The sequence below is a fragment of the Polypterus senegalus genome, chromosome 15, assembly GCF_016835505.1.
Source record: "Polypterus senegalus isolate Bchr_013 chromosome 15, ASM1683550v1, whole genome shotgun sequence".
NCBI lineage: Eukaryota > Metazoa > Chordata > Cladistia > Polypteriformes > Polypteridae > Polypterus > Polypterus senegalus.
Genome location: NC_053168.1, coordinates 137,047,028 through 137,062,169, shown reverse-complemented (window position 1 = coordinate 137,062,169; position 15,142 = coordinate 137,047,028). Strand labels below are relative to the sequence as shown.

Below are 15,142 nucleotides of genomic sequence, written 5' to 3'. Positions count from 1 at the left end.
TTCTATGCATGTAATACATGAATAATCGTTCGCATGTAACCTCAGAGGCTAAGTGCCACTCCTTAGCGTGTATTTCAGAATTAAAACACTTAAAGATCTGCGCGTCAAACCTTCCAAAATGACGGTTCAAATATTTTCTAAGAGCAAAAATCTGTCACAAAAATGTAATAACAAAACAACACATCATGATGGAGGCCTCAGAGTCCAAAATCAGCCGCTTACTCAGCTGAGCTAAAGGGAATTTCTGGCTTTCTAAGTGGAACTGCAGGGATGTCCTGTTACTCAGTGGTGGGCTCTCGCTGCCCCTCGCTACACTTGTCCCTTTCTTGAGTGATTGAGTCCCCAAATGTCACCAGATCTGGCTCCAATGGCTGAAAAGGTTGCTCATTCTTCTCAAGGCTCTGGTTAACAGAAGCTGAAAGGTGGGGAGGCATCAACCAGAATGAATTCTTCAGCAGAGACGCAAAGGAAGGCACTGAGTGAGATTAGTCCAATAAGTCACGGGAAGGCCGTGGCGCTTTGTCATTTACAGCCTTCTTATTACCTCACCATGCCACTTATTTCTAAGTATGGCAGCAGAATGTAAAACAATGTACTTGGGGTGTCCATCTATCAGAACTCTCTGGGTGCTACATCTGTATGAAAAAAAAAAATGACATGGACTCCAAAAACTGAAAAGCCTCGGAAGAAATGTCACACAATATAGATCTTGTGACCGAGACTTTAATCGCAGGCGCGTAGTTTTATATCTCGCGGTGATGAGTTATCGTCCTGTTCGTGTGGCTCACTCGCCCCGGGGCTTGATTTATTATCTCTCATGCCGCATGTAATCAACTCGTGCCAACAACACGCTACAGTGGTGCAGATGAGATAATCCTGGAAATTCAGGTTCGACTCGTTAATTTATTGCCCCCTGCAGTATGACCCCCCCAAGCCCCCAGCCAGGGCATTCGCTCTAGAGCAGGGGTCCTTAAACTGAGGGCCCAAATAAAAAAATCAGCACTTTACTGGGACCTGTGAGGAAGATTATTACCATAATGACGGCAGAGTCTTACATGGACAAATAGCAATGGCCTATATAATTAGGATCTATCTATCTATCTATCTATCTATCTATCTATCAATCATATAGTACCTTTTACATCTATCTACTGGAGGAGACTAGACAGCCTATGATAAAGAGTTGGGACACCTCCCGGTGACCCCATTTAACTGAAAATCTGAAAACATGCAGTAATTGAAAGGAACATCTTTTCTGACAGGAGTTTCATAATGAACTGATTTCATGATAACCAAACTTCCAGTTATATGTCCTTCTGGCAGGAAGAGGAGGGTCCAGGCAAGTGATGTCAGAGATGTTACAGCTGTAAATCATCTGGTCTGCAGAGGGAGGAAGAAACCAGGCATCAGAACACAATGCCAACCCTAGAGCGGTAAGTATTTATAATTGTTAGCCCTTAAGATGCCCCATATGCACATACATTTGACACTATCTATTATATAGTGCCTTTCAAATCTATCTATCTATTATATAGTGCCTTTCATATCTATCTATATATCTATCTATTATATAGTGCCTTTCAAATCTATCTAATATAGTACCTTTCAAATCTATCAATCAATCATATAGTGCCTTTCATATCTATCTATCATATAGTGCCTCTATCTATCATATAGTGCCTTTCATAACTATCTATCTATCATATAGTGCCTTATCTCCAGCAGTACATTTTTCTTCTTTTCCTCAGTAATTCTACTTATTTTTGATTTATGGTCTCCATGTTGTTTTTCAGAGCTCGGGGACTGTTTGGCATCCCCCTTGGATCACAAAGTCGATGACGTCGCCGCAGGTCCTGCTCTTTTCTTCTCCCTTGTAGGTCTTTTCAGGTACACAGTTGATAATGGCTCATCAGTTACCGTGTTGTATTTATAAACCTACTTATTATTTTTTAACGTGGACACAGTCACCTTTACCTAATGCTCATTTCCTTTTGTAGATGCTTATTGATGCAGCTCAGTTGAATGAATGGCCTCCTAGTTGCCTTCATTTTATAAGTAAAATTAAACAAAGCCAAACACCAGCAATACTGAACTTTTAATGCTCTTGCAGCCTCCAGGAAGGCCTCATCCCAACAGCTCTAACCTCACACCGTTGTCCTTTAAGTCTCAGAGTGACTCATGAGACCCAATGTCACATCGCACACCACACCGAGCGCCTACTGCCACCTTGTGGTCCCCCAGAGTCACTGCGTTCCAAACTCCACTTAGCCAGAGGTGAAGCAGGCGGTCTAAGAGTTTCTAAATCCCAGCACCGTTCTGCTGCCTTCTCTTTCTCCTTCCTCCGCCTTTCTGTTGTCTGTCCTCCAGCTTGTGACCCGTCCAGTTTCATTCTGTGGGCGTTGGGGTGACGCACTTTTACAGTTTAATTTCCTCTACGCAGCAGTTTGTGTTTCAGGTAATTTCTTTGGTTTGGTCTACACATGACGCCATTGATCATTAGCTGCTTAAATGCATTAGCCATTTGAACTGAAGTCCTCCATTACTAGGTGAGTTTCTTGATCTTATTGTATTTATTCAGCTTTGCCCAAAAGCATATTTGGAACATAAAACAGACGTCGTGACTTTTTGTTGTGTGTCATGTCAGGTTTGCCAACTGCAGTTGCTGATCTCATCGCAGGACTCTGACAGTTTAATAGTCACCAGCTGTCTACTTTCCCGACTGAGCACAGTCGTTCCCGCCCCTTTTTCTGACAGCCAATCGCATGCTGCCTGACGGAGCCCATGCTGTATGAAGGGTTAACATCTGCGGTAAGTTCAGCAGCAGCAGTTTGTTTGTTTGTTTGTTTGTTTTTTCCATTCTGGTATGTAAAACGCGAGACGTCAGACAAGTCGAGCTCCTCTTCTGTTGGCGAGGTCGGTCCAAAGCACCCACGCTGCCTGACGGAGTGAAGCTGGCGCCGTCTGAAGGGTTTATAGGTCGACGGGTACGCTGAGTTCAGTCGCCGTCTTAGCCCTCCTTTTGTTTGTTTTTTCATCTGTTTTGGCACATAAAACACAAGACATCAGAAAGACGGGCCTTGTTTGTTTGTGAGGTTCAAAACACACATGGATGCTAAATTGTATGCATTGCACTTCGATTTTGATACTGGCAGACGTTCCAAATATCACCCATTTCATAAAGGGCGATGAGGTCTGGCTGTCGCATCTCTTTTGTAGGCTGGCTGGTTGTGCTGAGATGGGTTTGAAATATAAATTACCAATGTAGGTCTCAGTGTTAACATCTGCAATGTGCCGTGTAATGCGTATGTCTCGGTTATATAGATACAGATTTTTTTCTTAATCCCCAAGGGGAAACTGTCTTTTCGCATGACCTATGGGGGTCACAGCATGCAATGCAAAAGTCTTGGGTTATATGCCATTTGGTATGTGATTCATAAAAACGGTGTTCATGTTTGTGGTGTGCCATGTGTTGAAATGACAAATGCAATGCACACATTTCTGGTATATGCCATTTGGTATGGGATTCATGAAAGAAGTCTCAACGTTTGTGGTGTGCCATCTGTTTGAGTGATAAATGCAATTCATATGTTTCTGTTACATGCCATTTGGTATGGGATTTGTAAAAGCAGTCTTAATGTTTGTGATGCACCATCTGTTGGAATGACAAATGCAATGCATTTTATTACTACAAATGTTTGTGAGGTGCCATCTTTTGGCATCACAGAGACAAAGCAATCAGACGGACACTTGTCTTTTTATTAAGGTGGATTGTTAGAAAACAACAGCAAAAAGCTTTGTGTTGTAGGAGTGTGAAAAAACATCCACGCATTCACAGGGAGAACAAGCAAACTCCACACCGACAGTGGCCAGGTGTAGGACCCTGGATCTGTGTGCGCTAACCACTGCGTCACCGTGCCACCCCTGATAATCCCAGTCGTCAGGTGTCTCTGTCTATCAGGCAGTCATTACTTTGTCTACTGTAGCATCTCAGGGATATGCCTGGGAATAAAACAAAACCCAAGCAGGCCTGCGGAGTGTCTGAGTCTGCAATTCGAACCCGGGACTCTTAAACTGGGAGCTACTTTGCCCATTTTCAAATACAGCTTCATGCGGCATAATGTCGGTTCAGGCAGCGTCTGACCACAGATACTGTATGTCTGTGGTTCTGTTAGGTTATAATAAAGTTCAGGAATCCTGATCAGAGAACGGGACGTAGCGGGCGTCAGTGAACGTAGTGAACACACCAGCTTGTGTCTCATGTGTACTAAGTGATTGTGCTCTCAGTACTGTACTGTTCTTTCTAACGTTATTTTAATGTGAACTTTCTCTACTTCCAAATAAAACGTTTACTGTATAACCGTACAGGCAGCAGGACCCAAAACCGCGCGTCTCTGGAGCGTCGTAGTGTTACCTCCCTATTTAGTCCAAACAGGTACACCCCAATATCCCACCTCGCTCTGCTAAGGACTCTATATAATATGGTGCTCACACAATGTCTGACGTCACAGAGCAAATCATGGGCATTAAGCGGCACATACGTACCTGTACTGTCCACTCTGCCTTGTCTGGCATTTGTACCCGATGCTCCAGCTCCCTGAATAAGAATACGTGTGTTCACAAATAAACGCGTGACGGTTGTACCTTCAGTGACACACTGGTTAGCACGTACGCCTCCGGGGACCTGGCCGGCTCACTCTGTGTGTGTGTGTGAGAAGTTTGCCCGTTGTACCCATAGCCACGAGGTTTCATCGCACATCCCAATGGCATGCACTTCATGCCAAGTGGCCCCACAGTGGATTGGCATCTCAGCCTTGTACCCGCTGTTGTCAGGATCGGCTTCGGCTCACCTCGCAACACTGTAATGGAAAGCGCAGACAGAAAAGTTGGACGGGTTTCATTTTTGTAAGTCCACTTGGTACTGGGAAAGTACGTATGGCACAGGGCTGAGGCCTAACATCTCAAGAAACCCGGGATCGATTCCTGCCCGGCCCGGCCCGGCCTTGGTCTGTGTGAGTTCTACAGAGAGTGAAATGAAATTTTGAAAATCCTTTTTCCAATTTTTATTTGACAGCACATGAAAGACAACAAAAGAATACAAGTCCGGTTACTAATCAGCTGTATGAACTTTAGCCTGCCGCATTAAATATGTGCTCTCCGGTGATTAATATCATTTAAAAACCCCAACTATGTGAATGAAAAGGCAAAAGTTTTCATGTTTCCCTTGTGTCCTTGAAAGGCTTCAGTAAGTAACTCCCCCCCCCAAAATCCTTCTAGAATGTTCTAGGAGGTGGCGTAGTCGGTAGGATTCACACACATGAGAATCGCTCCCCTCACTCATCCCGTCATGTTCTTTGGTAAAGGCTTATTTTCCGTGCTCTTGAACAAAGCTGCCGTCACAGACTTCCTGTGTATCGAAGATTCCGCCACCCCCACTGGGAAAGAGCTGTCCGTTTCCTGGGAATCGTCGCTGTTCTGGGACTTGGAATTGTCTTGCGAGTCGGGTTTTTGCCTGGCGGCTCTTTGATTCTGCTCTTTTAATTCCAGGTAGGATCGGGAAAAGGTGTGAAAGATGGAGGTGACGGGGAAGGCCATGAGCAAGATGCCGCTCAGGATACTGCTGAGCGCTACCACCTGACCTGGGATGCTTCGGGGCACCATGTCACCGTAGCCAACCGTGGTCATGGAAATGACCGCCCACCAGTAGCAGCCGGGGATGCTGGTAAACTCCTGCTTGGCTCCCATCTCGCTTTCGGCCAGGAACACCAATGGGGAGAAGAGGGCCATCGCAACACAGAGGAAAAGCAAGAGCAGCCCAAACTCCCGTGTGCATCTACGGACCGTCAGACCAAGGGTCTGGAGGCCCAGGGAATGGCGGGCCAGCCTCATGACATAAAAAATCCGCAGGGCTCGCAGCACTCGGAGGACAAGGCCCACTTTCTCCAGATAGTTGTTTCCCGACCCGACGGTCTTCTTTCGGATAGACAAGGAGTCCACGATCAGGGTGATGTAGTACGGCAGGATCGCCATGATATCAATAATATTCAGCGGAGTCCTCAGAAAGACGCACTTGCTTTGTGTTTGGATGAACCGCAAGAAGAACTCGAGGGAGAACCATCCCACGCAAACCGTCTCCAGGACGAAAATGTTGTGACACCTCTGAGAGCATTCTCCCTGAAAAGAAGGAGAGAAAAGAACAAAACCCATTAAGGGAGAGCTTGCAAAATGAAACAGACATTGCTAAGATGAACTGACCGTGTCCAGGACCTGCTCCTAAGATTCATCGGTGACGTGACTGGCCCCTCATCCAATCGCGGCTCCCATCGATATTTTCTGTGTTAATATAGTGCAGTAAATAATCAAGCCTTGACACACCAAGATGCAACAATCGCCCGATACGGGACGCGACTCCTACACTTCACCACTCGAGAGGGAAGTGGACGATATTTGAAGGATGTAATAGCATTAAAATATTCGGTCCTCGGCCCCTCTTCTCCCCTATACGCGCCCCCCCAATACTTCAGATGGAAGTTGGACTGGTTAAGTGTATTGTAATCCGACGTTGATACATTTGCTGCGGTGGGCTTTGCCCTGCCAGGGGTTTGTTTCCTGCCTTGCGCCCTTTGTTGGGTGGGATTGGCTCCAGCAGACCCCCGTGACCCTGTAGTTTGGATATAATGGATTAATGGATGGATGTAGTGTACAGGATATGCAATTAATGAAGGTAATCAATATTCATGTTATGTTTTGAGGGTGGCACGGTGGCGCAGTGGTAGCGCTGCTGCCTCGCAGTAAGTAAGGAGACCCGGGTTCACTTCCTGGGTCCTCCCTGCGTGGAGTTTGCATGTTCTCCCCGTGTCTGTGTGGGTTTCCTCCCACAGTCCAAAGACATGCAGGTTAGCTGGACTGGCGATTCGAAACTGGCTCTAGTGTGTGCTTGGTGTGTGTTTGTGTGTGTCCTGCGGTGGGTTGGCGCCCTGCCCGGGATTGGTTCCTGCCTTGCACCCTGTGTTGGCTGGGATTGGCTCCAGCAGACCCTCCGTGACCCTGTGTTCGGATTCAGCGGGTTGGAAAATGGATGGATGGATGTTATGTTTTGAAGATTACATCATGAAGGTGTTGTCTATTTCTCCGTACACCTTCTCACACCCTGTTGTGGAGTTTCTGCATTGCTCGACGGCACATGTCAAGAGGAATGCCAGCGATTTCCTCCTCAATCCTCCTTTTTACTTGAGCAATGGTTGCAGGACGTGTGCGGTACACTTGGCTTTTAAGATGTCCCTACAGAAAAAAAATCTCTGATCGCGGAGGCCATGGAATGTCACCATTGCATAAAATGACGCGCCTTCCCGAATAGCTGCCATCGATTGTCGGGCATTATGGGAAATTTGGTTCCACCTGGGGACTTCTCTTTTATGGCTGAACCTGTCTCTTCGAAATTACGCACCCATGTTGTAATCGCATGAGCAGACGGGATACGATCGTGACGTCCTAACTGGTAATGATGCCCAAATTCCCTTTGTGCAGCAGTCACGCCATCGCCATTCTTATAAAAGGCTTTTACAGTGAATGCTCGTTGCGCGCCACTCCACTGCTCCATTATAACTTATGGCAAGGGGTTCTAAACAACAACAGGGTTGCCAACACCTAGTTCCAAAATTTTCCATTTCCTTACGCCAACCTGTATTATGTGTCTTATCACTACATGCATAAATGACAGAAAACCGTACAGTACGTTATTGCTTAAAGTCCATTCCCACATCAGGAGACTCTGCTCAAGAGAAAGCGGGTTCAGTAAATGGATGGATAAAATGGATTAATAATTCACACACAACAACAACAACCTGGCTAGGCCTGGCAACACCAGACATGGGGAGAACATGCAGCCACCATGCAGATGATGACAGGACTTGGGGTTCAAACCCAGGAGGCTGAGTCTGAGAGGCAGCAACGTCCAAGTATGGCACAAGACGAGAGAGACGGCGTCACTTTTGAACGTCTCCGTGCAGCCATTTGGCTTTCAGTTGTCAGACATTTCTCGGCCGTCTCCAGGCTTTCTGTCGTAAAACCCATTACGAGTAATTCCCTCATTTGGGTTTTGGCAGGCTGTCATCTGTGGAAGCCCTCTGTATCATTCATTTTCTGTACTGGAGAACACCCTCATAAATATTTGAAGATATCATTTATGGCTGATTATTTTTCTATCAGTCATGACAGAGCTGCCGGCGGCTTAGCTGTCACAATGACGTTAATACTTCATGTTTGTGTGACCCATTCGGCTGATGAATTAACTCACTTTTTGCCTCATTTAGTGCCAGTAATCGTCTTTAAGCAGTCGATAAGATCAATTATAAGTCACGTTAGGCTGGCGACATGTGCCACTTATTATCATGGCAGAGAAGATCATCTCATAGCCAATCTGAAGATCAGAGATCACGAGGGGGGATTTCACCTTTTACATGGCAGCATGAGAAGGGAATGTCCATCCATTCATTTTCAAACCCACTTATCCTGAGCAGGGTTGTCGGGAAGCTGGAGCCCACCCCGTTAAGTATTGGGTGCAAAGCAGGAACAAACCCTGAATGGGGTGTCCGTGTGAACACACGTATCCAAAACACACAAGGTCTAATTTAGCAGTGGCCATCTACTTAAGCCACATGTCTTCGCTGTTTTAGGGGTGTGGTCTCTGGGGTCATGACCTTGAATTAATCAGCAGACGGGACAGCCTGTTGCTCTGAGCCTTCTCCGATGTGCAGATTAAACCTCATTTACACCTTTGACTTCTCGTGTGTTTACTTTTTATGTCTTGCTTGATGTTCGACTTATTGCCCGTGTCACAAAAACGACCATAAGACGTTGAGGTGGTCTGGGGCAGCCACCCGTATAATTGTTCCCGGCTGCAAAATCGATTCAAAAAGAGTTGTCATGTTTACATAACAGAGTCCAAAACAGAACTGATTCTCTTGACACAAGATGGCAGCTTTAAAGGCCAGTGGAGGAAGTGATGTCATCATTACCAGAACCGGAAGTGACGTCATTGGCTGCTCCAGGGACGGGATTTCTCTAGAATGGTCTGCAAAAGATCGAGAGGGAAAAATGAATGCACTTTGCCACCCCCTGGGCTGGCGTGGAATCACATGTATTGAAGTACTTTAGTTGTCTCCTAAACACACGTGTGTGACACCCGTTATTCACCTCTCACCTGGTGTCACACACGTGCGAGTAGGAGTCAACTAAAGGGCCTGAATAATGACAATTCCACGTCTGACCAGGGGGCGGTGGGGTGCACCAACTGCAATTCTCGATCCCTTGCAGACCATTCTTGGGAAATCCCACAGAGTTTCCGGCGCCTTTGATGACATCACTTCCAATTCTGGCCCTGATGACATCACTTCCTCCACTGGCCTTTAAAGCCGCCATTTTGCAGCAGTTCTGCTTTGGACTCAGTCTTGCGAACAACTCACAATCTTTAACTACCTTTTTTGCAGCCTGGGCATATTAAAGGGGTGGCTGCCCCAAACCTTTATGGTGTCTGTTTGTCGTTCTTATGACACTGGGTTTCGGTTTCTTTGTATATTCTTATTTCCATTTGTTTGCCTTTTGCTCAAATCTCCTGGTTTACTCAAGTTATCAGTTTTGCGAACTGTGGGAGGAAAGAGCTGCACCCATGTATAAAGATCCGATGCCACACAACTGGCCAGCTCAGGTTGGATGCTAATCGTAATTGCTGCCAATTTTTTCTGAACCAATTGCTTCCCATGTTCCCCCTTTCCCTGACAGTAACCAGCCACCACAGTTATAAATGGTATCTATAATGAAAGTTGTGATATTAGATATAAGAATAGATAGATAGATAGATAGATACTTTATTAATCCCAAGGGGAAATTCACATACTCCAGCAGCAGCATACTAATAAAGAACAATACAGGGTGTGCAGAATTATTAGGCAAGTTGTATTTTTGAGGATTAATTTTAATATGGAACAAACACAGTGCTATCAGTCAATCCAAAATGTTAATAAACCTGAATGTTTCACAACGGAAATGTGAGTGTGAACATCATCAGGGGAATACATATGTGCGCACAATTATTAGGCAACTATTAGTGTGCAGATTTATTATGCAACTAAAGGAAAAATGAAAACTTTCCCATCTCACTTGTTTATTTTCATCTGTTATAGTGAGAATAATAAACAAACACCTCAAAATTTACAAATAAACATCTCTGACATTTCCAAAAAAATCAATCAATCAATCAATGACCAATATAGCCACCCTTCTTTCCAATAACAGTCATAAGCCTTTCCATTCATGGAGTCTGTCAGTTTCTTGATCTGTTGACGATCAGCTTTTTGTGGAGCAGTGACTACAGCCTCCCAGACACTCTTCAGAGAGGTGTATTGTTTTTCTCCCCCGTAAATCTAGCGTTTAAGAAGTGCCCACAAGTTCTCGATAGGGTTTAGGTCAGATGAGGAAGGGGCCATGTCATTATTCCTTCATCTTTAAGGCCTTTACTGGCTGGCCACGCAGTGGAGAACTTCGATGCGAGTGATGGAGCATTGGCCTGCATAAAAATCATGGTCTTCTTCCTGTATCACTGTTTGAAGAAAGTGTCTTCGAAAAACTGGCAGTAGGTTTGGGAGTTGATTTTGAGTTCATCTTCAATGCAAAAGGTCCAACTAGCTCATCTTTAAAAATACCAGCTCATACCAGTACCCCACCTCCACGTTGGAGTGGAGCTCTGTGCCCATTACTGATCCACAGGTCCATCCATCTGGTCCATCAAGAGTCACTCTCATCTCATCGGTTCATAAAACCTTTGAAAAAAATCTGTCTTCAGATATTTCTTGGCCCAGTTTTGATTATGTTTCTTGTTCAGTGGTGGTTGGGTTTCAGCCCTCCTTACCTTGGCCATGTCTTTGAGCACTGAACACCTTGTACTTCTGGGCACTCCAGGTAGGTTGCAGCTCTGGAATATGAAAGTACTGGAGGATAATGGGTTCCTGGTAGCTTCACGTTTGATTCTTCTCAAATCTTTGGCAGCTAATTTGCGTCTTTTGTTCTCAACACGTTTCTTGCGACCCTGTTGACGATTTGCAACAAAATGTTTGATGGTTCTGTGATCACACACCAATATCTTAGCAATTCCAAAAGTGCTGCATCCCTCTGAAAGACTTTTTACAATTTTTGACTTTTCAGAGTCAGTTAAATCTCTTTTTTGGCCCATTTTGCCCGAGGAAAACTAGCTGCCTAATAATTCTGCACACCTTGATATAGGGTGTTGATCTCCTTAGGCCACACCCTCCCTCATTACACAAATACACATCACCTGACGTGCTTAAATCCAATAAGCATTCAAGTTAATACAGCTTGGAGTTGGAATATACGCATTAAAAATGATGATATGGTCAAAATACTCACTTGCCTAATAATTGTGCACACAGTGTATTAAATTAAAGAGTGATAACAATGAAGGTATAACTGACAATAACTTTGTATAATGTTATTGTTTACCCCCCGGGTGTAATTGAAGAGTCTCATAGTGTGGGGTCTCCTCAGTCTGTCTCTGAAGCTGCTCCTCTGTCTGGAGATGACCCTGTTCAGTGGATGCAGTGGATTCTCCATGATTGACAGGAGTCTGCTCAGCGCCCGTTGCTCGAATTTAATTAATTATTTTAAGAATTCAAACCACGAAATACAAAATGACGCACTTGTGCACAGTTGACAAAGACAAGACCGAACACCATGAACCCCACAAACGACACAGTAGCAGTCCGACACATACACCCTGATGATCTGTGAGGTTGGCCCTTATCTTCCATATGGCTTCATTTGTTGATGAGGAAGCTCCCCAGAAAGAAATGAAAAGAAAAAAAAAAAGAGATATTTCAGTCCTACCGGCTTTTCAACCTTCCTGTCTGGATGGTGCAAACCGGGGTTCCCCTCCACGTAGTTGTCATAAAAGTTTCTCTCTCCTTGCGCTTGCTGGCTTTGAACATCCCTCCTTGCGAGTGACTTCCTGTCCCTTTTATCCAACATATCCTGCCCTTGCAATTATCCCACCTTCCATACTTCTTCTCAGTTAAAGGTGTAGGACTTATTTCTGCTCTGGGGCAAGCGAACACGATCAGGCAAAGAGACAAAGAGTGAGGGGAGACGGCATCACTGACACCAAAGACAACACTTATATGGCACCCACTACACGCAGAGTAACTAGGGGAGAGCGAGCAAACTAAACACGGGGAGCACTCACAATGCAAACCACACACATTTTAATCATGTTAACTCAAATAAGCTCGACTCATGCCCCAGAACAAGACCCTGCTGGACATCCATAAGCAACAAAGAAAGTAAACCCTCAGTACACAGTGCAACAAAAGAGAAAATACAAGATGAGGGTTCAGGGAACCATACGGCCAACCCCAACTAATGGTGCAGCCAGCCAGGCCAAATAAATCCAAACAAATGAACAAAAGAGCTGTGGTGACCTGGTGACTTCTATAGTCAGATGCTCCCGCTTGCGAGCCTGCCGCTCAGAGATGCTGGTCTGACGATGAACGGCGACTTCCGATGTTGTAGAGTGTTGCTGAAGGGGTGGAGTGTTTAGGTGTGTGGTAGAAGCGGCGTCCGTCTTCCGGCGGGATGTCTTCACGTCTAGGGTGAAAGAGGTGATGGCATTACTAACAGCGCCACCTCGTGTGTTGGAATGGTATAGCGATTCCACAGTTTTGAAGACAACCCCTGACAACAGGCCTACCCGAGCTCCAGGAGTGCCACGACTTTATTCTTTTATCCGTTTTATTGTTTCCTTTGTGTTTTTCTCCACCATTTTGTGCCACGTTTCTGTGTTGTGATGTGTGTTGTTACACCACATTTACTGTACTTTATAAAAGATACGAGAGCCTGCATCTGATGTTTTGGTGAAGCTCTTTTTTTTTCGTTTATCCTTTTGCATTGAAGTGAGTTATAAAATCAAAGAGATTTATTTTATTTTAAAAAGTCTCTCATTATTGCTGAATCCCTATAAGGTTTAGGATGTTCTCAGGATGAGCTCCACATGCTGAGCCTTCCACCTCCAGTCTGAAACTGGATTGAGTGTGTTAACGAAATGGGTCAATGAACGTTTGTGGATAAATTCCGTCCAGCGTATCCGACGTTCCTGCTGTATACAGTATGTACTCCACCATTCTGGTTTCGATTTTTCATTTATTTTGCAAATACAAGAATGCTATTATAAAGCTTTAAACTCAGGATTTCTAGTTTTACCAATAAACGAAGATCCCTTTGAAATAATCAAGAGACTCACTAGGATGGAAATTTCAAAGTCTACAGGGAAAAACTTCTGGAAGCCAACAACAATCAGGTGGCTGTCTAATCTGCAAGTTAATCGCCGTCTCGGCAGCCGGAATGCCAGAAGCTGCATTAATGAGACGCGGGACTTTTATCAGCGGGGTGAGACTCACGAAATGCCGCCATTAATGTGCAAAGTCGAGACGGTGAGCTCAAGATGAACTGTGGAGGATGGTGGCACATCTTTAAACAAAGTTATAAAAATACAATGATGGGAAATTCATTGATCAGGCGACGATTGTGGCGAGGGAGGAAATTTGTCAAAATATAAAAAAATGATAACATCAGCTGGAAGGCCGATGACAGCGGGGTGATGCTGCATTTGTTACTACCTGTTGGTTTTGTTCTGTTTTTACTTTGACGTATTTAAAAGAAAACTCCACCCAAAAATGTGATATTTTTATATGTTACTTAGTGATAGCTGAGAAAATAAATTCACTGCCATGTTTTCATAAAGAACGGAGATAAGAAAGAGTCTGATATATCAGACATCATTGGTGACCAACACTGCACATCAGTAAACAACAAATAATCCTGAAAAAGCCTCAGACACTCATGTCATGTAATCCACGTGTCCCGTTGTCGAGTCATATGCTCATAATGTCACAGACAGACAGACAGATAGATAAAGAAAAGCAGTATGCAGTAGACAAATAAGGAACTATAGAGATAGATAGACATAATAAAAGGCACTATATAGATATATAGGTAGGTGATATATGATAGATAGATAAATAGATATGAAAGGCACTATATAATAGACATGAAAGTCACTACATAATAGAAAGATAGATCTTAATTTTAGTATAGTAGGCAGGATAGATAGATAAAGAAAAGTAGTATGCAGTAGACAAATAAGGAATTATAGAGATAGATAGACATAATAAAAGGCACTATATAGATATATAGGTAGGTGATATATGATAGATAGATAAATAGATATGAAAGGCACTACATAATAGATAGATCGTAATTTTAGTATAGTAGGCAGGAGCAATAAATAAAGAAAAGCAGTATGCAGTAGACAAATAAAGAACTATAGAGATAGATGCTATATGATAGATAGATAAATAGATATGAAGGGCACTATATAATAGATAGATGGATTCTAATTTTAGTATAGTAGGCAGGATAGACAGATAGATATACATGAAAGGCAATTTATAATAGACCAGTGACGGCACACTGCTATAACAATAACATGCAGTGAATATACATGACCTGAGCATTCCTAGTTTTCCTCCTCTTTCTCTGCACGTTTACCATTCGTTTGCTCAGAGGTTGATTTGCTTGCTGCTTCCTGAGTGGCTCTTCTTCTCTCCACCCTAGCGTCCCGCTTCTTTGCTTCTTCCGTCTGCATCTTTTTGCGTTAAAACTGATTAAGTCAGTGTTGGTGTTGCAATTGCTTAGTTCGTTTTCTTTAAATTCTCACTTAAGCTGGCACTTAATTCTTAAATCTGCCTCAAGAATGATTTAAGATATGAAAAGGTAGGGGAAGTGACAGCGAAGGTGGTAGGGATGAGAACGGCGCCCGTACACATGCGCCGCACGGCAGCCCTGCTGGCTACTGCCAAGAGTTGATTCTACAATAAAATAAAATAAAAATAAGAGGAATAACCTTGGAGGTGAATCATCACCCTGAAAGCGGACAGTAGACATCACATAGTATATATGTGTACTAAATTTCAGGTCAATATTTCAAACGGTTTTCAAGCTACAGGTGATTTAAAATCCTGGACAGACAAACGGACAGCCACGGTAGCGTATTCTATACAAAGATAGATAGACAGATACT

At 44.1% G+C, this 15,142-nt stretch overlaps 1 protein-coding gene and 1 long non-coding RNA gene across 10 annotated transcripts in view; one reads left to right on the top strand and one right to left on the bottom strand.

The window, feature by feature from the left end:
- Positions 1–442: 442 nt before the first annotated feature.
- On the top strand, positions 443–2,799 carry LOC120515613. The gene is made up of 3 exons (XR_005630673.1): positions 443–1,433; positions 1,794–2,546; positions 2,645–2,799. It is a non-coding gene; the product is annotated as an uncharacterized LOC120515613 (long non-coding RNA).
- Positions 2,800–4,600: 1,801 nt separating this feature from the next.
- kcng2 (potassium voltage-gated channel, subfamily G, member 2) overlaps positions 4,601–15,142 on the bottom strand; it is a 155,908-nt gene continuing 145,366 nt past the window's right edge. For 5 of the 9 annotated variants that reach the window (XM_039736724.1, XM_039736728.1, XM_039736727.1 and 2 more), the window contains one exon: positions 4,602–6,171. In XM_039736724.1, coding sequence (XP_039592658.1) covers positions 5,335–6,171 — 837 coding nt within the window. In that variant the 3' untranslated portion in view covers positions 4,602–5,334. Of the gene's footprint in view, positions 6,172–15,142 lie in introns of all 9 variants that reach the window. The other 4 variants (XM_039736733.1, XM_039736730.1, XM_039736732.1 and 1 more) reach the window with 1 other exon arrangement.